This window comes from Cydia splendana, chromosome 16 (genome assembly GCF_910591565.1).
Source record: "Cydia splendana chromosome 16, ilCydSple1.2, whole genome shotgun sequence".
Classification (NCBI taxonomy): Eukaryota; Metazoa; Arthropoda; class Insecta; order Lepidoptera; family Tortricidae; genus Cydia; species Cydia splendana.
In genome coordinates this window covers 14,178,280-14,199,868 of record NC_085975.1, presented here as the reverse complement: position 1 = coordinate 14,199,868, position 21,589 = coordinate 14,178,280, and the positions used below count along the sequence as shown (strand labels likewise).

At 42.1% G+C, this 21,589-nt stretch overlaps 3 protein-coding genes across 3 annotated transcripts; 2 read left to right on the top strand and 1 right to left on the bottom strand.

Annotated features, from left to right (window-relative positions):
* Positions 1-145: 145 nt before the first annotated feature.
* Positions 146-13,800, top strand: LOC134798375 (origin recognition complex subunit 1). The gene is made up of 10 exons (XM_063770791.1): positions 146-289; positions 409-649; positions 1,527-2,544; positions 2,617-2,713; positions 5,501-5,673; positions 6,526-6,623; positions 7,141-7,291; positions 8,588-8,699; positions 13,035-13,242; positions 13,528-13,800. Exons 1-10 carry the CDS (start codon positions 198-200, stop codon positions 13,783-13,785), a joined length of 2,448 nt encoding a protein of 815 aa, XP_063626861.1. The 5' UTR covers positions 146-197; the 3' UTR covers positions 13,786-13,800.
* Positions 13,801-14,270: 470 nt separating this feature from the next.
* Positions 14,271-21,493, bottom strand: LOC134798376 (Bardet-Biedl syndrome 2 protein homolog). Its single transcript, XM_063770792.1, has 11 exons — positions 21,299-21,493; positions 21,028-21,205; positions 20,563-20,792; positions 20,224-20,406; positions 19,833-20,037; positions 19,309-19,520; positions 18,773-18,958; positions 18,098-18,478; positions 16,555-16,718; positions 16,072-16,220; positions 14,271-14,474 (listed from the first exon to the last, which is right to left on the bottom strand). Exons 1-11 carry the CDS (start codon positions 21,428-21,430, stop codon positions 14,374-14,376), a joined length of 2,121 nt encoding a protein of 706 aa, XP_063626862.1. The 5' UTR covers positions 21,431-21,493; the 3' UTR covers positions 14,271-14,373.
* LOC134798378 (SUMO-activating enzyme subunit 1) lies at positions 16,866-18,087 on the top strand. Its single transcript, XM_063770794.1, has one exon. It carries the CDS (start codon positions 16,999-17,001, stop codon positions 18,016-18,018), a length of 1,020 nt encoding a protein of 339 aa, XP_063626864.1. The 5' UTR covers positions 16,866-16,998; the 3' UTR covers positions 18,019-18,087.
* Positions 21,494-21,589: the final 96 nt, after the last annotated feature.

Below are 21,589 nucleotides of genomic sequence, written 5' to 3'. Positions count from 1 at the left end.
AAGTACATTTAAGACACTAATGTAAACGCTGACCTGTGTAACAAATTTTTATTATATGCGTGTTTTTAAGGACAGTTGAAACAGATTAACTAGGCGCGAAAAATGACATTTTGACAGTTACAGTACAGTTGACGGTTGTTACTTTTTTGTTGATTCTTGCGATATTGTAAAATCTTTTATTAAATAAATGTTATAAAATGCCCCGAAAAGTGGTTGCGCGTGCTGTGACTTGGCTAAGCGATAAGCAGTATAATGAGCAGAATATATCCACAAACTTCCACTATTATGAGTCAGTATTCTTTGTTTATTATCTCACTCTAACCGTATTGTGTTATTGCCGTTTAGCAATGATTTACAAATTACTTTTATACTAATGTTTAAAAGACGTTACAATGTATTCATTTACAGAAAATTCCAATTTCAAAAGTTAATAGCCGGTATAGACGATTTCGTTCTTATTTCAAACGCGGACTCAGCGGAACCGGACACCGAGGAGGGTTGCGACGCCGCCCGGATCGTGGCGCTGTACGAGGACGTCTCCAACAGCACCGACCCGTTCCGGGCTAAGGTGCAGTGGTACTCGAGGCCCAGCGATCTGCCAAAATCCAGCATTAACAATGTGGAGCCTATTGAATTTGTTGACAAAGAGGTTAGTTGAAAATAAATGTAATATTTAAGTATTGTTAAATTTACAAAAGGAGTTAGAGTTAGAACAAGATAAGTCTGCAACGATTTTGATAGCACATACAGTGTCAGGATCGTAGCAAGTGGAAATCCGTGGTCTCTGCCTACCCCTCCGGGAAATAGGTGTGAGTGTTATTTTAAACATCAAGCTTTTATGAATTATGACGTATAAATAACACTTGCATTGCATGTGCTATCTAAATCGTTGCAGTCTTGTCTTGGTCTAACTAATTAGCAATGCAATCCTCTCAGAACCTGTGACTAGATTATTGTAGTTTCCATTTTAGGGCTTTTCTTGTGTTGTGTCATTACAAATATTGTGAACTGCAATAAGGATGTTTTTATCAGAATTTCTGTTGGAATTTCAGATGGAAACATCCTTATTGCACTTGAAGCATAAGGACCCTACTGTGATGGAAAGCCACAAATTGTTGTTGTCAAAAATACTAATAGTATATTAATAAAATAAAATAAAGGTACCGCAGTCTCTGGCTTTCCTGGGCCAGTCCACTCCGCCTATCCTTTTAATGTCATCTGACCATCGAAGAGTAGGCCTACCTCTCTTCCTTTTGTGCCCCCTTGGGTACCACTCTATAAGGTCTTTTGTCCACTTATCTAGCCCTTCTCTGATGGTGTGGCCAGTCCACCGCCACTTCTGTTGTTTGACCTTTTTGACCACTCTCCCACACTTTGATCTGGCTCTAATTATGGACAATTTTACCCTATCCTTGAGCTTAATGTTTAACACGCTTCTTTCCATGTTGTTTTGACATGTAGCAAGCCTCTTTTCTTGTTTCCCCGTTAGTGAAAATAATATATTAAACAGCGATTATTTTCAATAGGTTTTGGAAGACCATCGGCCATTCTCCACAGATGTCTCCATTGAAACATTCTTCAAAAAATGCCAAATCACCTTTGCACATACAAAAGACATACATAATGTACTCACCTCTGCAAACTACCACTATGTTTGTAGATACAGGATCATGCCCGTGAACAAGAGAAAAGTCCAGATTGAACCCGTTTTAGAGGAGGAAAGGTTAGCCATGCAATATCTACAAACTCCAAGTAAAAACACCCCTACCAAAGGAAGGACCCCTAAAACACCCTCGAGTTTAGTGAAACGAATGAGCAGAGTCTCTATATCTGAGCCGAAGAATTGGAGTGTCTCTAAAAATGATGGCACAAAACTTCTGCTTAAAAGAGCCATCTTAGCTGATAAGACTGAAAAAGACTCACCAAAGAAAGCTACACCAAAAAGCAAAAATATTACCCCTGCAGATACTCCTAGAAGTTCTAAAAAGTTAAGCAATAATAATATTGAAGAGCTGTTGTCTATGGAATTGAAAGAGAATGCTGAAGGCGGGTTACCCACGCTCATTATTAGACAGCATGTGCTCGGCACGCCAAAAAGAAAGTCCTCCATATCTAAAACTAAAGAAGATACACCAAAAAAAGTTCTATTATTTGATGATGATGATGATGAGAAAGAAAGTCACTCAAGACGCAGGAAAAGCCCAGTGTGTTACGATGAAGATATGTCACCGAACAAACCAACTCCAACTAAAGTCACTCGTTCTGGCAGAGTCACCAAAAGCACCATAAATTATGCCGAACCAGACTCATCACCAATTAAAAGAACTCCCAGAAAGTCCATTAGAAGAGCCACTGAGGATAGTGATGATGACTTTAAACCTATTCTGATGACTCCTAAAACGCCGAAGACACCTAAGACGCCTAGAACTCCTCGGGCTAGGGCTACACCAGCAAAGACACCCAAAAGTGTCACTAGGCGAATCCTCACCAGTCAGCTGACACCGACATTACACACTAGAGCACACTCTTTTGACAACATTGATGGTAAGACCTCAAAAAATTGGAATTTAAAAATCTGGCCTAACTCTTGACAATTCACATCATCTTTATTTTCAGAAATTCTTAAAGAAAACAATTCACTGCCAGGAAGAGAAAGCCAGATGGAGGAAATATTATCTTTTGTAAGATCAAAACTTCTCAGTGAAACCAGTGGGTAAGTCATCATAAATTTTACGCTATAAATAATTAATTTTGTTTTAATATTCCTAATACCTATTCCGATGACTCCTAAAACGCTGAAGACACCTAAGACGCCTAGAACTCCTCGGGCTAGGGCTACACCAGCAAAGACACCCAAAAGTGTCACTAGGCGAATCCTCACCAGTCAGCTGACACCGACATTACACACTAGAGCACACTCTTTTGACAACATTGATGGACTTTAGGATTTTGCAAACATTTCAGTCTTTTGCAAATAGTAAAAATAATTAGGGACAGAATTACACATAAAATACCTAGTTAGAATAAAATTCCGTCTCAATTCAACTAAAATAGAATTAGAGCCCATTCCAACATGATTTTGATGTTTAACCCATCAACGTCAAGCCTATCCTGCGGCATGGTGAACCTTATCGGAATCCACGAAGGTTGATATTGGGCTATAGCCACACGTCAGTTGACGTCTTTAGCGGTGAAACGGTTGGTTAACCTTTGGGACGCCAATGACTGATATATCCGCACCGTAGGTCAAACGCCAAAGACCGATTAATCCCTCACAGACCACAGAGCAACACAGACCTACGTGCATATGCATAAAGTTCAATTTCAGCTTTGACACTTCGGTGACGTGGCGTCCGAGTGACGGCTTTTGTGTTTGACACGGCGTCGGGTTTGTCGGCGGATTGTTATTTTCATTATTTAATTTGATGGCATGGCATTATGTACCTGGTCTATTATAAGTTCTGCATGCTCAATTGTGAGTAGAGTACACTGTACTTCTAATTTTAAGTTACCATCTACATATCCACTGTATTCTGGCAAATAAATAATTTGTATTTTGTATTTGTAAAAGGCTACAAATATAATGACCACCAAAAAATACTTTGGTACCCTAAATAAAAAAATCATGCTTACCAAAAAAAAATTACTGAACACCAAAAAAATAAGGCCTAAAAATACAAAAGTACCACCATTTTAATTACGACTGCACTTCAAATTGTATTCAAATACCAAATATATTGAATGATCACCAAAATATAATTAATGATTTAATGATCACCAAATCTTGAAGACCAAATTAATGCGATATTTTCACCTAAATAAACCACTATGATTACCAAAAAATGTATACATATTACCAAATAAAGTAAACTGATGCCAAAATTACTAGCCCCTCCCGCTCAACCCCCCGTATCCCGCACCGCATACCTACCTTACCTAATCTACTTTTCTAGTAGCATTTCTATTCGTTATGCTACTAGAAAAGTAAGTCAAACTGCTATCAGTTAAGTTAGCACTGCGACCCTTACAGAAACGAAATGGTACTAGAAAAGTAGGTTAGGTTTGAACTGCGACCTTTACAGAAAAGAAATGCTAGTATAAAAGTGGGTTAGGTTAGGTTAGAACTGCGATCCTCACAGAACCGAAATGCTACTAAAAAAGTGGGCTAGGTTAAGTTTCAACTGTTACCCATACAGATACGAGTGCTACTAGAAAAGTGGGTTAGGTTAGGTTTGAACTGCGACCCATACAGAAACGAAATGCTACTAGAAAAGTGGGTTAGGTTTGCTATCCTATTAAAGCACATGACTCCAAAATAATAATTATTCTAGAAACGAAATGCTACTAGAAAAGTGGGTTAGGTTAGGTTTGAACTGCGCCCCATACAGAACCAAACTGCTATCAGAAAAGTGGGTTAGGTTAGGTTTGAACTGCGACCCTTACAGAAACCAAATGCTACTAGAAAAATGGGTTAGGTTAGGTTTGAACTGCGACCCTTACAGAAAAGAAATGCTACTAGAAAAGTGGGTTAGGTTAGGTTTGAACTGCAACCCTTACAGAAAAGAAATGCTACTAGAAAAGTGGGTTAGGTTAGGTTTGAATTGCGACCCTTGCAGAAAAGAAATGCTACTAGAAAAGTGGGTTAGGTTAGGTTTGAACTGCGACCCTTACAGAAAAGAAATGCTACTAGAAAAGTGAGTTAGGTTAGGCTTGAACTGCGACCCTTACAGAAAAAAAATGCTACTAGAAAAGTGGGTTAGGTTAGGTTTAAAAGGCGACCCATACAGAAACGAAATGTTACTAGAAAAGTGGGTTAGGTTAGGTTAGGTTTGAACTGCGACCCTTACAGAAACGAAATGCTACTAGAAAAGTGGGTTAGGTTAGGTTAGAACTGCGACTGTTACAAAAATAAAATGCTACTAGAAAAAGGTGACGAAGTGGATTAATTAATTTAATAGGATAACGATAATTATATTAAATATTTGCACATTTTTAATTAAAATGTGGTTACAATTTTGGTGGTCATTTACTATTTTTGGGTTTACAATGATTATTTTGGAGTCATTTGCTTTAATATGATATCAAGATTTAAAAATTTGGTCATAATTTTACATTAAAATGGAGTTCTTATTTTGGTGGTCTTTTACTATTTTTGGGTTTACAATTATTGTTTTGGTGTCATTTTCTTTAATAGGATAGAAAGATGTAATAATTTGGTTATCATTTCACATTAAAATGGGGTTTGAAATTTGGTAAACATTTACTATTTTTGGGTTAATAATGATTAGTTTGGTGTCATTTCCTTTAAAAGGATAGTAAAATGTAATAAAATTGGTAATCATTTCACATTAAAATGGTGTTATAATTTTGGTGATCATTCATTATTTTAGGGTGGTAAAATAGATTTTTTTGGTATTAAATTTTACTAAATCTGGTGATCAGTTAAATAGCAGCCTTTGTAAAAGGTTAACAACACTCTAATTTCATATATACTTTCCAGTTGCATGTACATATCAGGTGTCCCCGGGACCGGGAAGACGGCCACCGTCTGCTCGTCGCTGAAGCTGCTGCAGGATGAGACGGACCTGCCCCAGTTCCAACTGGTGGAGGTCAACGGCATGCGCATCGCGGAGCCCCGGCAGGCCTACGTGCAGATCTACAAGCAGCTTACAGGTTCATATAAAGTGTCCTTTAGTGTATACCATGAATATAAAAAAATCTGTTGCTAATGAATAGGGTTGGTCGGTCCAAGTATTTTACAGATGGCGCAAGCATAGGTTTTTGATTGTCACTTCTACAAATAGGGTCAAATGCTTGGTTTTCTTTTTTATGGCCTGAATGTTAATGTTAAAGCCAAATCCGACATATAAAACCTATGCTGGCGCCCTCTGTTAAATACTTCGACCAGCCAACCCCGACAGTTGTCGACCCCTATTGTTTTTAGGGTTCCGTACCCAAAGGGTAAAACGGGACCCTATTACTAAGACTCCGCTGTCCGTCCGTCCGTCTGTCACCAGGCTGTATCTCACGAACCGTGATAGCTAGACAGTTGAAATTTTCACAGATGTATTTCTGTTGCCGCTATAACAATAAATACTAAAAAGTACGGAACCCTCGGTGGGCGAGTCCGACTCGCACTTGTCCGGTTTTTTAGGGTTCCGTACCCAAAGGGTAAAACGAGACCCTATTACTAAGACTCCGCTGTCCGTCCGTCCGTCTGTCACCAGGCTGTATCTCACGAACCGTGATAGCTAGACGGTTGACATTTTCACAGATGATGTATTTCTGTTGCCGCTAAAACAACAAATACTAAAAACAGAATAAAATAAAGATTTAAGTGGGGCTCCCGTACAACAAACGTGATTTTTGACCGAAGTTAAGCAACGTCGGGCGGGGCCAGTACTTGGATGGGTGACCGTTTTTATAGATAATGGTACGGAACCCTTCGTGTGCGAGTCCGACTCGCACTTGGCCGGTTTTTATCAATATTGACGTGTTTGACTGTAAGTACATTTTCGTCTCCAGGCAAATCCGTGGTGTGGGAGCAAGCGTGCTCACTGCTAGAGAAGCGGTTCAACAACCCCGGCCCGCGGCGGACTCCAACCGTGCTGCTGGTAGACGAGGTATGTAGCGCGTACACGCCAGAGAGCCGCTTTGCGAGGCAATACTTGTATTAGCTCGAAGCATCACATCTAGGCCTAGTCCACACAGAACGAGCCGCCTCGGGAGAAAATTGACGTGCGAAGTGGGTCAATCACGTCTTCACAGCCCGATCTTGACTCCTTCTATACAGGATGGCTAAAAAATAACTGCATTCCCGTTTCCAGGGAGGTTTTGGGATTATACTGAGCAACTTTTACTATGACCAACCTCGAAATCGGGAAAAAAAAATTTGGCTGTTTCATACATTTTGGCTGGCCCATTTTCTATGGGGGGGTATTTTTTTTTATGATTTAGGTGTTGGTCCCATAGTAAAAGTTGCTCAGGGTAATCCCAAAACCTCCCTGCCAACGGGAATGCAATTATTTTTTAGTCACCCTGTATAGAAGGAGTCAAGATTAGAGAGACTTCATCGTCTTGATCAAACTTATTTGTTTTTATCATTTCCTTCTTATAACCTTAATTAATACTCGTTTCCAGCTGGACGCGCTGTGCACTCGGCGGCAAGACGTGTTGTACAGTATAATGGAGTGGGCGGCGCACGACGCGGCGCGGCTGTGCGTGCTGTGCGTCGCCAACACCATGGACCTGCCCGAGCGGGCGCTCGCTGCCAGGGTCGCTTCCAGACTAGGTAACGTTTCCAGCTGGACGCGCTGTGCACGCGGCGGCAGGACGTGTTGTACAGTATAATGGAGTGGGCGGCGCACGACGCGGCGCGGCTGTGCGTGCTGTGCGTCGCTAACACCATGGACCTGCCCGAGCGGGCGCTCGCTGCCAGGGTCGCTTCCAGACTAGGTAACGTTTCCAGCTGGACGCGCTGAGCACGCAGCGGCAGGACGTGTTGTACAGTATAATGGAGTGGGCGGCGCACGACGCGGCGCGGCTGTGCGTGCTGTGCGTCGCTAACACCATGGACCTGCCCGAGCGGGCGCTCGCTGCCAGGGTCGCTTCCAGACTAGGTAACGTTTCCAGCTGGACGCGCTGAGCACGCAGCGGCAGGACGTGTTGTACAGTATAATGGAGTGGGCGGCGCACGACGCGGCGCGGCTGTGCGTGCTGTGCGTCGCTAACACCATGGACCTGCCCGAGCGGGCGCTCGCTGCCAGGGTCGCTTCCAGACTAGGTAACGTTTCCAGCTGGACGCGCTGAGCACGCAGCGGCAGGACGTGTTGTACAGTATAATGGAGTGGGCGGCGCACGACGCGGCGCGGCTGTGCGTGCTGTGCGTCGCTAACACCATGGACCTGCCCGAGCGGGCGCTCGCTGCCAGGGTCGCTTCCAGACTAGGTAACGTTTCCAGCTGGACGCGCTGAGCACGCAGCGGCAGGACGTGTTGTACAGTATAATGGAGTGGGCGGCGCACGACGCGGCGCGGCTGTGCGTGCTGTGCGTCGCCAACACCATGGACCTGCCCGAGCGGGCGCTCGCTGCCAGGGTTGCTTCCAGACTAGGTAACGAATTTGATGCAAGAAGCTGTTATAATACTGTTCTAAAATGACGTAATCGGGTATCTCGGCGAGCGAATCGATATTCGACACAATGAGGCGCTTCGCGAGGAAATTGCCGCGTTGAAAGCGTTCGATTTAATCTACATATTTGTCGTAAAGTAAAATGAAGAGGTACATTTTAAATTTTCTCTCCATTTGAAGAATTTACTGTTCAATAAATTTTTTAGCTTTATAAATGCTAGTTTTCAGTGAAATTGTCTTTAATGCATAGGAAAAGTCTCTTTACGTTTAAGTATACCTACCACAATCTTATTCCGATTCAGTTTAGCTTGTAAAACAAAGTTTCATACTCTTACAGGATACTTAATTAAGATAAGCGACGATTTGTGAGATTGAAATAGATAATACTTTCCTATATTTTTACTTTAACAAATTTTGCTACCGAGATATTAAATACTAAGTTATAATCCGTTACTCAGGTCTGACGCGACTGACGTTTCCGCCGTACACGCACGCGCAGTTGTCCCGCATCGTGGCCGCTCGCCTTGCGAGCGCCAGCCTCTCTGCCGACGCGGTGCAGCTCATAGCGAGGTAAGTAATAAAGTAAATGTGACGTTATCTATGAAAAGGGACCTTATTGTCGATGGCGCTTACTAGAGATGTGCGCCGATGGCAAAATCATCGGCGGCGGCGTCCGATGATTTTTTGACCGGCGGCGGCGGCGTGATCGGCGTGAAATCGGCGTGGTATAATTTTTGATACTGTATGAGAACGTGGCTGTAGAAACTCTACATTAAAGCCTTCTAAGTATTTACTAGGCTATCCAAAACATATTATGTGTGTTTTCTAAATTATTGCCGAAAATTATATATATCCCATCATGTCACTTGGCAACCATGTATTACCAATACCAACCTAACGGTTACCAACGGTATGTTTAAATATTAAAATAAGAAGGATACTTTAAAAGTTTTAAAACACTACATTTTAGGCAGTATTTTTACTTACTTTGTAAGCGGAATACAAATAAAACACAAAAAAAATCTTTATATGTTAAGTCTTAAATATATTGACTTTTCCCAGCCGCTGTCGCCTCACCTAGGATTTGTTACGAACTAATGATGAACTACATACTTTACATTTGTCTGAAGTTTAACAGAAATGTATGTTAGAATAAAAAGATGTCATCGTTTTCGAAAGTAAACGTCTCTGGCAGGTTGATTCGCTCAACAGAATGTCTTTGAAGTGTCCCGTTTTATGGAATAGATAGATAGATAGATAGATTTTTATTGGTATTAATCATACACTGTCAGTTACATACTTAGCAATAATTAATTAGGTACAAAACGATTATAAATTTAGATTCTCATGTCAATAATTTAAATTCGCATAACTATAAATTGATTATGTCAACAATTCAATAATTCAACTTCATTAAGAAATTAATAACAATAACATAAGATATAATTCAAATTACAGTACAATTACACAAATTATCTATTCTAAACATTAATTCTCCAGGAACTCATTTACCGAGTAGTAGGCCATATTAGTGCAATAAATTTTGAGCTTACGAACAAAGGCACAATCTGTCGTAACTGCTTTGATTGGTTCAGGTATTTTATTATATATTTTAGCACCCATTACACCGAGAGACTTACCGGTTTTCTGAAGCCTATGCGCGGGGACAGCCAGTCCTGGTTTCCTCCTTGCAGAATGAGCCTTTGCAATCGGGAACTCATGCAGGTTTCTTCTTACATATTTACCGATCTCGAAAACATAGAGAGAAGGCGCTGTCAATATGCTTAGATCAATAAAAAGTTGTTTGGCTGGCTCGTCCGGAGGAACGCCGCTTATTAGCCGAACAACTTTTTTTTGAATAATGAATGGCCGGTCTCTATCCGCTGCTAGACCCCACAGGTCTATTCCGCTACTTAGATGAGTATGTAAGTAAGCATAGTATGCCGTGAGAAGGTTCTTCTGTGATAAAGAGCGTAGTAGGCAGAGTTTAGTTTTGCACATAGCGCGTCGATGTGCTCACCCCACTGCAAACCCCTATCAAAAGTGAAGCCCACATAGCGAGCATGATATACAGGCTCAATCTGGTTGCCATTTACCTCTACATTAATTATTGTTGGCGCTTTACCACTGAGTGAAAAATGAATGAGATTTGTTTTGGCAACATTCACTTGCATTCCATTACTCTCAAACCAGTGCAGCAATTTAAGAATGACGTTCTTCGCGTTAGTCTGCAGTTCTTCATGGTTACAGCCGTGAATTATTGCACAGATGTCGTCCGCGTACATCACAAATTTTGCAATAGTGCTAGGAAATGGCAGATCGTTCACGAGCAAAGCAAACACTGTATTCCCGACGTTAGAGCCCTGGGGCACAGATCTGTCCCCAATAGATCCCAACTCAGAGCGGTCACCATTTACGTCTACTACTTGACTACGGTCAGCTAAAAAAGACTTGATAATATTAGAGGCTATACCACGTACACCATAGTGCTCCAGTTTGGAAGTTATCTGACTATGGTCAACCAGATCAAATGCGCGGGATAGATCAAAGAATATAGCGATCACGTTCTCCTTAGCCTCTAAGTTGTCAAGGACAGTTCGCAGTAATTTGCGCGCCGCGCCCACCGTGGATCGGCCCACCCGATAGGCGTACTGATCATCACTGAGTGCCCCGTTCCGGTTAAGAAACCCTACGAGCCTATCACACAATCCTGTTTCGAAGATCTTGGAGACTGCGGGTACAAGGGATATAGGCCGATAATTTTTCATTACGTCTTTGCCACCCTTCCCTTTGTAAACCGGAGTCACCCTGATCCTCTTAAGTGAGTCTGGATAGCAACCGTTAAAGATTGAGTAATTAAAATATTGGCACAAATAGTGAACAAAATTTAACGGCAGGTTATGAAGGATTGAAGTTGGAAATCCGTAAACGTCTTTAGTACCCTTCGCTTTAAGTTTTTTTAAGATCCTTAATACCTCATCACTTGTAAATGGTGCCATAAACATAGAAGACCCTTGGGACGGGCAGGCGGCACGTAGCAGCCGCATCGCATCACCGAGGCGCGGGCGCACCTGGGGTGTCGCGCACTACGCTCAAGTAGTGCTGGTTGAGCGCCTCAGCCAGCTCCCGGCCGGTGCCGCGCTCGCCGCACACCGCTCGACGGAGCACACCGAACTCATCCCTGCCACCCACTCGGTTCCTGCTAGTCTCGTCCTTAATGTCCCATAAAGCAACGATTCTATTAGCACTCGACTCGATTTTATTATTCATAAAGGCCTTCCTGGTTTTGCTAAGGCTATTATGCTTACACTTATAGTTGTTAATAAATTGTGTTAAGTCAGTATTGTTTGGATGAAACCTCGCCAGTAGCCCCAAATACAAAAGAAACTCTTTGCTATTTGTAGTTTCCTTATTTAACCAGATCGTGTCTCTTGGCCTAATAGGTACTTTTTTAATGGGACAGGAGATTTCAAATGTCTTATGAAAGTGCCTAAATAGTAGCTCAAAGCTATCAGTACTATTAGGGTGTGAAAACTTAGACCAATCAAAACATGCTACTTTATCAAGGAATTGTGTTAGTTGTGCTTTGTTCATGGCTCTTTTTGTAATGTATCACATCTGATTTCTTATCGTTATAAACAAGTATTTAATAAATATTGCACAGTGATCGCTTATACATGTGTATAGTGGATTAACTGATACAGATTCTCGAGGTAAATCGGTATATGCATGGTCAAGGCAAGATTTCGATATTAAGGTCTACTTTGTTTTCTTTACTGCTAGCTTAGTGAGGTTACTTGGTGATTTAAGTTCCTATAAGTAGGTATAATTGTTTAGGTATAGCTCATTACGAAGCATTAACCTGACTTTTATAATTTTGATTGAAATATATATTGTTAAGTAAAAGAAGCTGATAATCACCATAAAATGACTAAGAATTGATCGTGTGTAATTTTAAATGAAATTGTATATTATGTGATAAATAAATCAAATATCTATCATATGATGACCCTTATGCGTGTCACCAGCATCACACGAGATAATTTACACAGACAGTAATTTTTCCATTTTTAAATTTATTCTAAGCTTAATCACACGAGAAATCATAAAATATGCAATTATAATCGTGGTGACAACTTGCTGGAGATTCTAAGAAGAAAATAGCATGTTTATGTCCTAGGATATGAACCTGTTATTTTCTTGACTATAGTTCAATGATTAAATTGACAATCAAGATACTATTGATGTAAAACAAAATTGCGTTCTACAAAAAAGCTGTGCGATGAAACATCAAATAATAACCTGAGATCCAGAAACTAGATCTTGTTTAAATTAACGCTGAATCGTTATCACGGCTAACACCGCAACGACAAAAATGATGCTAATTTGGTTCACTGGCAAATAATAAGCGAAAAAGCATAAGGATCTTTAAATTATACCTCTGACACTATCTACTCACTACGCAACATGGAATAAGACACGATAGGTATCAAAATTTCCCACGTCCCAATTTATCGGCGGCGGCGGCGTGGAAAAATCGTCGGCGGCGGCGGCGCGGCGCACATGTCCAGCGCTTACGCCATTATTAACGATGCTCCGATATAAATACAATGCCGTACGACGCGGTGCGGCGTAAGCGCCATCGACAATAAGGTCCCTTTTCATAGATAATGCCCCAAATACTTGTTCCATTTTTTTGTACTAGTACCTAAAAAAGAAATCTCCCGCGAAGTGCATCACGCTTTGATATTTCGGTCCTTCATTCTCGCACGAAATTACGACGAGTTCTGAAAACTCGATTTTGCGGCCTCGTCCGGAAGCGCACCTCACTCGGACACTCCGGCCTCGCACGGAAGTTTACCACGTTAAAATGTAGTATCAATAGAATATTAATTTGTTTTACAGGAAAGTAGCGGCAGTATCGGGTGACGCGCGTCGCGCCCTCGCACTGTGTTCCCGCGCACTCGAGCTGGGCTCGGGCTCCGCCGGGGCGGCGGCGGGGCTGCGCGAGGTGGCGGCGGCACTAGAGGAGGCGGCCTCGGGCGCCGCCGTGCGCGCTATTCGGGCTTGTGCGCCGGCCGAGAGACTCATGCTGCGCGCTGTCGCCGCCGAGGTGATATTTTGTTTATTTATTGCATCGTTGTAAGCAAATATATACAAGAAAAAAATACAGTTCAATTTAAAACCATTGTCATCAGAAATAAGGTTGAATTTCATTTAAAGGGTAGGTAACTATAAGATGGCAAAATGTTACGGGCTCTGAACCGGAAAAGAAAGGCCGCGCCGTCGTCGTTCCTATTCGATGAGGTCGCCCTGGAAACTCGTTCGGTGTAGTTGCACCATTAGCTGAACGCCTTAATTGCGTTACACCTGCCACATGTTGAAATGTAACTTACAGGTGGAGCGGACCGGGTCCGACGAGACCACCCTCTCCCTCGCACTCACCACGGCGGCGGCGCTCGTGTCCCTGGAGGGGCGCCCGTACCGGGCGGCGTACGGCGTGCGGCCGCCCAGCGCGGCGCAGGCCGCCGCCGCGTGCGCGCGCCTCGCCGCCTTGAGGCTGCTGTTACTGGAGAATAAAGGGCCCGAGCCGAGGCTGCTGCTTAATGTTAGCGCCGACGACGTGCATTATGCTACGAGGCAGATTACTGTGTAATTTATAAGTCCGGTCTGAAAGGGATAGGCAGGTCCACATGGAACGAGCCAACTCAACAGAAACAGCTCGGTCTGTGTAGACGTAGCTCGGCAATTTCCTCACAAAGCAGCTCCTTCTGTACGGACCTAATGAAACCGATTTTGCCTAAATTGTTTAATAAAATATTCTTTAGGTAACCCTTACCGTGGCACTAGCGTCATTTCGTCGGCTTTTTTAGGATGTCAATTTATTGTGTTTTCAAAAGCTGTATCATGTTATATGTATATTGTATTTTATTTTAATATTTTTCTTACTAACCATTTTTTGTTTACGCTTACAATTAGCAAATAAATAGATGTTAATACTCAAAATAATGTGACATTTTTGTAAATGACCAAATAATTTTATCTTTAACTATATGTAATATTACCTACACAGATTAAACTAATTGAATGTGCCTTTTCCCACAAGCAGGACTTTCAACTACCTACAACAATAAATCAATCTTAATATTATTACATAATTTTTTTATTGACTGATGATTATGGTACAATTTTAGTAAATAAATATAATTTTGTAATTTAATTATTTTGTTTTATTTATTTCATTTCAGCAATCCCCCACTTGCAGTATTTTGACGAGAGCTTCAGTGTTGTCGTCTTTTACAGCTTTCCGACTCGCAGCAACCACTGCTTTGCTGTATTTACCAACTGTAAAAACAATAAAAAAAAACTTGATAGTCTCAAGAATATTTATCAAATATATTGAAACAATGGGATTAGCCATGGTATAATAATATACTCCGCCTGGTACTCCATTCCGAGATTCGCGTATGACCTAACTGACACGCGCCTACGTCATCATGCTGTTTACAGGTTCTCAAACTTTGAAATGTGGGAGAATTTTAACCAACGGTGAAAATTATTTTAACGGCATTAATTTGAAGTTATTCATGTAGAAACATAGTAAAATAAAACAAATCTAATGTATTAAATTAAACTTTATTTATCTATACAAGACAAACGTTTAAAGAACTAATTCACAGTTACACATTAATTACCAAGCTTACGACGTGAAAAGTTTGGAAAACACTGCGACTGCTGACACTGAGCGAGAAGGAAATAACAATTAACACGCGTTCGACAAGGATGACGGTCAGGGCATGAAGTTATCTAGATCCGAATTGTCAAATGTCCCCAGCGCTATCCTGTGTTGCCAGTAGTATAAACAGAATTACCCGAAAGTCTGAAATTTCTTTCGTGAATCGGAAGATATTGCTAACGAGTAATTAAAAATGACGTGTTATTGTAAAATTTAAGCTAAAATACATATAAATAAAAATTATAAAATTATAAAGAAATATTTTAACTTATTAACCATAGGTATAATGTACCCATGTAACATGTTATGTTGAAATAAAGTGGCAATGTTATTGTGACGTAATCGCGTGTCACTCTGGGAATGGAAGACCATGTTTTATTAGACCATGGGATTAGCATATTGAAACCATAGAAGGTAGGGTCTTATAGAAGTGGTATACGCGTGCCTCCATGAGGGACAAGACACGCAATGCGACACTATGACTGGTCGAATTTATTTGTTGCTCACCATAATCCATACTAAATTTACGGTGGGGAACAAATAAAATGTGAGACTGACAAGGACAAACAATAATAGCTCTTTCGCTTCTACTCCTACTGAAAGATACATACATAAGACTATCCTGTTCGGTCACTTCCCCCACCTTTCATGCCAGATCCAGTTATATACTAGATTCATGATTGAAACAATTAAAATGTTAATCATATAATGCTCCAGTTTCGAACGTACTTGCTCAGAAAAATGATAACCATACATTATAATTTTATTGAGCTATGAAGTACGAGTTTTACTTTAGGCCTACTTCGGGATTTTTAAATGTATTCCCATTTGTCCCCTCCCCTCGTGACCACCATACATGAGGCGGGGACATATAGGAAATTGGGTATACACCGTTTTTTAGGGTTCCGTACCCAAAGGGTAAAACGGGACCCTATTACTAAGACTCCGCTGTCCGTTCGTCCGTCTGTCACCAGGCTGTATCTCGTGATCTGATATAGCTGAAATTTTCACAGATGATGTATTTCTGTTGCCGCTATAACAACAAATACTAAAAACAGAATAAAATAAAGATTTAAGGGGCTCCCATACAACAAACGTGATTTTTGACCGAAGTTAAGCAACGTCGGGCGGGGTCAGTACTTAGATGGGTGACCGTTTTTATAGATGATGGTACGGAACCCTTTTGGCCGGTTTTTTTTATTATACCTCTTAAACGTGCGGCTTGCTGCAGTATCATGTGCAGCGTCTTCAAGGAGGCGACGGCGTGCTCTTGCGTCGAGCGTCGCACGTGGCAGCTCAACAGTAACTCCTCATTCAGCATTACCACTTCTTTGTAGCGACTCAACATTTCTTTCCTACAACATGTACTTACATAAAATATGCCCAAAACGCAAAAAAATAGACAAAATGTACCTATATACGTGTCGACCGGTCTGGCCTAGTGGGTAGTGACTCTGCCTATGAAGCCGATGGTCCCGCGGGTTCGAATCCTGGTAAGGGCATTTATTTGTAAGATGATACAGGTATTTGTTTCTGAGTCATGGTTGATTTCTATGTATTTAAGTATTTATATATTATATATATCGTTGTCTGAGTACCCACAACACAAGCCTTCTTGAGCTTACTGTAGGGCTTAGTCAATTTGTGTAAAAATGTCCTATAATATTTATTTTATTTATTTATACGTACAAATCATGAGCTGCGGCATCTTGGGCGGCGGGTAACAGTGCGGTTAACAGTTGCGCCCTTTCAGCAGTTTCTGCTGCCAAACGTGATCTCACCTCTCCTACTTGAGAAGCATTTGCCATCTCTTCGCGAAGTTTATCTTCTGCTTCAGGAAATTGTGCCGTCGACTGCAAAATAAAGAACTTGTTCATAAGAATCATAAGTTTTTAAATTTCGAATGGACAACCGGAAGGAAGTAGCTTTGTTTTTTTATATATTATTTAATCGATTGTGTTGAAATTGTCGATTTCGATTATGAAATGACGCAAAAAAAAGTACAGCACTAGCCAATATGGCGGCGCGTCAAGCTTCTATCTTGTCTATGGTATACGCGGCGTGGAGAACTGTCAAAAACCGAACGGTACCGTATACCGCAACAAGCATAATTTTTACGAATAATCTGTGAAAATGGTTGAGAATAACGATGTAGAGCTGTCTGAGGCTGAAGCTGAACAGTACGATCGTCAAATTCGTCTGTGGGGTCTGGAATCTCAGAAACGACTACGTGCCTCCAAAGTATTAATCATCGGGTTATCCGGCCTCGGCGCCGAAACTGCAAAAAATATAATTCTTTCAGGAGTAAAGAGCGTTTGTTTGCTAGACAACGAGAAACTTAAAGAAGTAGACTTGTACTCTCAGTTTTTAACTCCGCCCGATAAGATCGGTGAGAATCGCGCCGAAGCCTCTTTGACGAGAGCGCGGGCTTTAAATCCAATGGTGGATATAACAGCGGAAACAAAGGGAGTCGACGAGCTGCCGGACAGCTTCTTTACTACTTTCGATATTGTGTGCGCGACCGGGCTCAAGCAGGAGCAGCTAGAGCGTATCAACAACGTGTGCCGCGACAACAACAAGAAGTTCCTTTGCGGCGACGTTTGGGGCATGTTCGGGTACATGTTCGCGGACCTCGTCGACCACGAGTACTCGGAGGAGATCGTTCAACATAAAGCGGTAAAACGCGGCCCTGATGACGAAGAAAAAAGTGCAAGGGAGACAGTCTCTATCACTGTTAAACGCCGAGCTATCTACGTGCCGTTACAGAATGCTTTGTCAGCGGATTGGTCGAAACCTGAGCTCCGCTCCCGCCTCCGCCGCGGCGATCCTTCCTACTTCGTCATGAAGATCTTATCACGCTTCCGAGATGAGTACAATAGGAACCCAGACCCAGCTAAACGTAAAGCTGATACAGAAATTCTACTAAAAATGAGGGATGAGCTTGTTAAGGAACTATCTCTACCAGCCGGGTTTGTAACTGATGATCTTTTAACTAATGTATTTGGTACTGTATCGGGAGCTGCAGCGGTGGTGGGCGGAGTCATCGGCCAGGAAGTAGTCAAGGCAGTCAGCCAGCGAGAGCCTCCCCATAACAACATGTTCTTCTTTAACCCGGTAAAATGTGTTGGTTTTGTAGAACTTTATGGTCAATAAGAATCTTTTTAATTTTAGAAACTAAGCTGTAACTTTTTAAGTCAAATTATAATTTAAAGGCACAACAATTTTTTTTTACCTGCAAATCCGCTAGATTTAGATAAACTGCCAGACTCTGGATCAAGTCACCTGCCAATGAAATATGAGGTGTTGAAAACTTCACATTTCCATCAGCTTCAAAGTCCATCACTAAGTGTGACTTGTCCCTTAAACAAATGAACTTCATATGAAGTTCCTTCATGTTTTCCATTTCAAGTACTATATCTTGATCTAGTAAGAAGTTCTGGTTGATCCAAATGCAGATTCTTTGCATCCTCTCTGTGATCTTGAATGTGACATAACTGCTCTGTTTTGTGATGGCGAGGGTAGATGGAGCCAAGCAATACATGGCAAACCGGGGCAACTGCTTAGTCAATTCGAATATGTGGAATTGTTCACTGTCTGCATAGCCTACTAGTGCCTGTAACATTTCAATTTTATTAAAATTTAGAAATCAAACACACTGACGTCTGAGACTGGTCTGCTTAGAAACTCGCGACGGACAGTGTGCCATGACATCATCACAGGTGTCTGACACGCTGGCCGCTGCAGGTGCCGCGGGTATTTTTACAATAGACGCCGTATTTGCCGTAATACACCTTAGCTACGAAAAAACCGCTCTGTGCGTGTTCGCTCCGTGCGTGGTTGCCAGCCTCGGCGTCGAACGAATTTGCACGGAGCGTTTATATCGTACCCTTCGTCTTAGAAACAAAACCTTGATATGCACGTCCACGGGCACGTCCCTCGGCGGGCGCAGCGGCACGCGCAGCACGGAGCGGAGCTGTGCGGGCGCTGGGTGCCGCGCTAGCGTCTCACCCGTCGTGAAGATACCCTCCGCGAGCACGAGAGCCGCGCGTACCACGGTGTCGTTGTTGGTAGATATCGTGAGATCTATGCCTTCCTGGGGATGTTGTTTTTAAAGAAACACACGTCTTATTTTATAAGAAGTTTTAGTCTATATAATGTGATAGATACAAGCTTTTATTTTCAACAACTTTTTTCAACGGTCATCAACTTTTCATTCAATTGTAAAGAGTTCAAAATTTGGCCATTGCAATATCCTAACTTATTTTATTACCTTCTTTTGCTGAAATTAAACTATTACGGAAATAACGGAAGAATTAATCGAAAACCTGGTCAAATGATTTTCCATGGTGTATTCCACTGTTACTGCCAACTTGTCCCACGTATATACGTAAAAGTCTAGCCAATACTTAAACAGTCCAAATTCCCATAAGTCCTGTAACTCACATCATTAAGGTCGGTAGTGACAGCGACATGCAGCCGTGTATTAGTCGGCATAGCGCTCGTCGGTCGTTCGTCGCTCGCGCTGGCCTCATAGTGCTGGAGCTCTACTGTCAACGCCTGCTTCCGGTTGAACAGCTCCACTATTGCCGCGCGGTCTTCTTCTGATGGCTGGCTTTTGGAGCCCACGGGCTCTTGGTACGGCGGGTAACCCAGAACTGTCAGAGAATTCAGTCATATTGATCAAAACTAGCTTTATCATAATACTTGTAAGTATCATTAACATATCAGCCAATAGGCATCTACTGCTGGATTTAAGACCCCTAAAAACCTCCACGCTGCAGCCGCGCGTTGCCCTCATCGTTGGATCTCAGCAATCTAGACCAGATTATTGGTTTACCGGTACGCCTTACGATGGGAAAATACAAAAAGTTATCGGGATTAGGACAGTGTAACAACACACTTCACGTCACAATTAGAGAATTGAAAATCACGGGGGCCCTAGTCTTTTTTAGTCTTCATGCCCTCACCTTCTCCCCTATCCGACACACAGACCAGATCCGGCGCGCCGACGGACCGGTAGTCAGCGTACAGCATGGCAGAGGCCGCAGAACGCAGTTGCACTCGTCGCAGCACTCTGCCGGACACTGGATCTCGCCAGTCGATACGCCCATTGCTCCAGCAGCAGGCCAGCGCCTCCCCCGAAAGTTGGACTGAGAGTGCGTTGGTTTTCGACTAAGGAACACAATCAGGAAGTCTGATTCCGATACGAATTAAAAGCGAATAGGTAGGTACGTGTAAAAGTAGATTCAAAAGAGATGCATGACTCGATTTTGATATTGATAAGTGGTCTTTAGAACCGGATACTCTTGGAATTTGGAATGGAAGACGTTTTTAAAACAAGAACGAATAAAGTTTTACCTTAACTCTCCAAAGCCTTATTCCTTCTTCATAAATGCCAATAGTCCCATTAGCCAGGCCGTACGCGAATCTGACATCAGTAATTGCTGCCAGACAAATAACGGGTCCTGTTTCAGCTATCTCCGTCTTAAACTGGTTGTTCTTCATCACCCTTATGTAGGAGTCTTCACATCCTAGGAGTAACTACAACATGACATCAAAAAGATGAATCAAATTTTAGATCTACCTAATACAAGAAGATTATTAGAGGTTACAAAGGCAGAGGCCAACTGCTGCAATATGTACAGTCAGCAGAAGAAGTTGCTAAGCGGGCGAGGTCTCTCAAAATCCTTCACTTACCTCATTCTCCCCATCCTTATCAAAGTCAAACGTGATCATCGCGCACACCTTCCCGCTGACCACGGTCCAGAACACCTCGTTCCCCTGCCAGTCGATGCCTTGTACAGAACTGTTCCCGCCCACGATGGCCAGAGTCTCCTGGTACTTGCCGAATGAGGCAACTATTATCACGTTTACTCCATCATGCGCTTCTTTGAAGAACAGATCGGAATTGTCGTGGACGTCATATGCTGGAATAAATAATTAAAACCTATCTCACACATTCCTTGTGCGTGGTGGTATGGAGTTATTATCCAAATTAAATGTATTCGGAACTCAAGAAGAAGTAGGTAATACCTACACGAAAGGCCGTATGCAAAAGGTAGGTTGTAATTTCGTTACCTCAGCCGTAACTTTCTCTCAATCAAAATAATCAGCTGTGACTCTGATGCACGTTACCTAATGCATAATAGACTTCAGCAGTACCTAATATCTGAGAAGGGGATCCAATAAGAAGCATGTCCCGAGTAGAATCGGGCCGCAGCGGACCGGAGGCTAGCGCGACCACAGCCTGGCTCAGGTTCAGCTCAGAGACCTCCCCGTGTGCTCTGGATCGCTGTGCGCGACCGCTGACTGTTCCACCGTGAGGGTGGTGAATTATTATCTGAGATTGTTAAACATTCCTAGTTATAAATGTATGTATTAGCGATGCATAAACATATTGAATGAGAGCATAAGGACAGCATAATTTATGTACCTTATCGAAACCGGCGCAAGCGGTAAGACAAGGATGGGTACCGTCATATTTTGCAATGGTTACAATGTTTGGTATAACTTTATGATTTAATTCTAATTTAAATACTGGCTGAACAGTTGATATTTGTTGCATTTTGTTGTTTTAGTACGATAGGTACGTTTTGCTTTTGTTTATGTTAAAATGTAGATGTCTTATCACCATGGTTACGCCTCATTCACAATCGAACTCAATATTCGTTGCTTAAAATTGGTAAACTTTTATAATAAATAAAATAAAGTATTTTATCGTAAA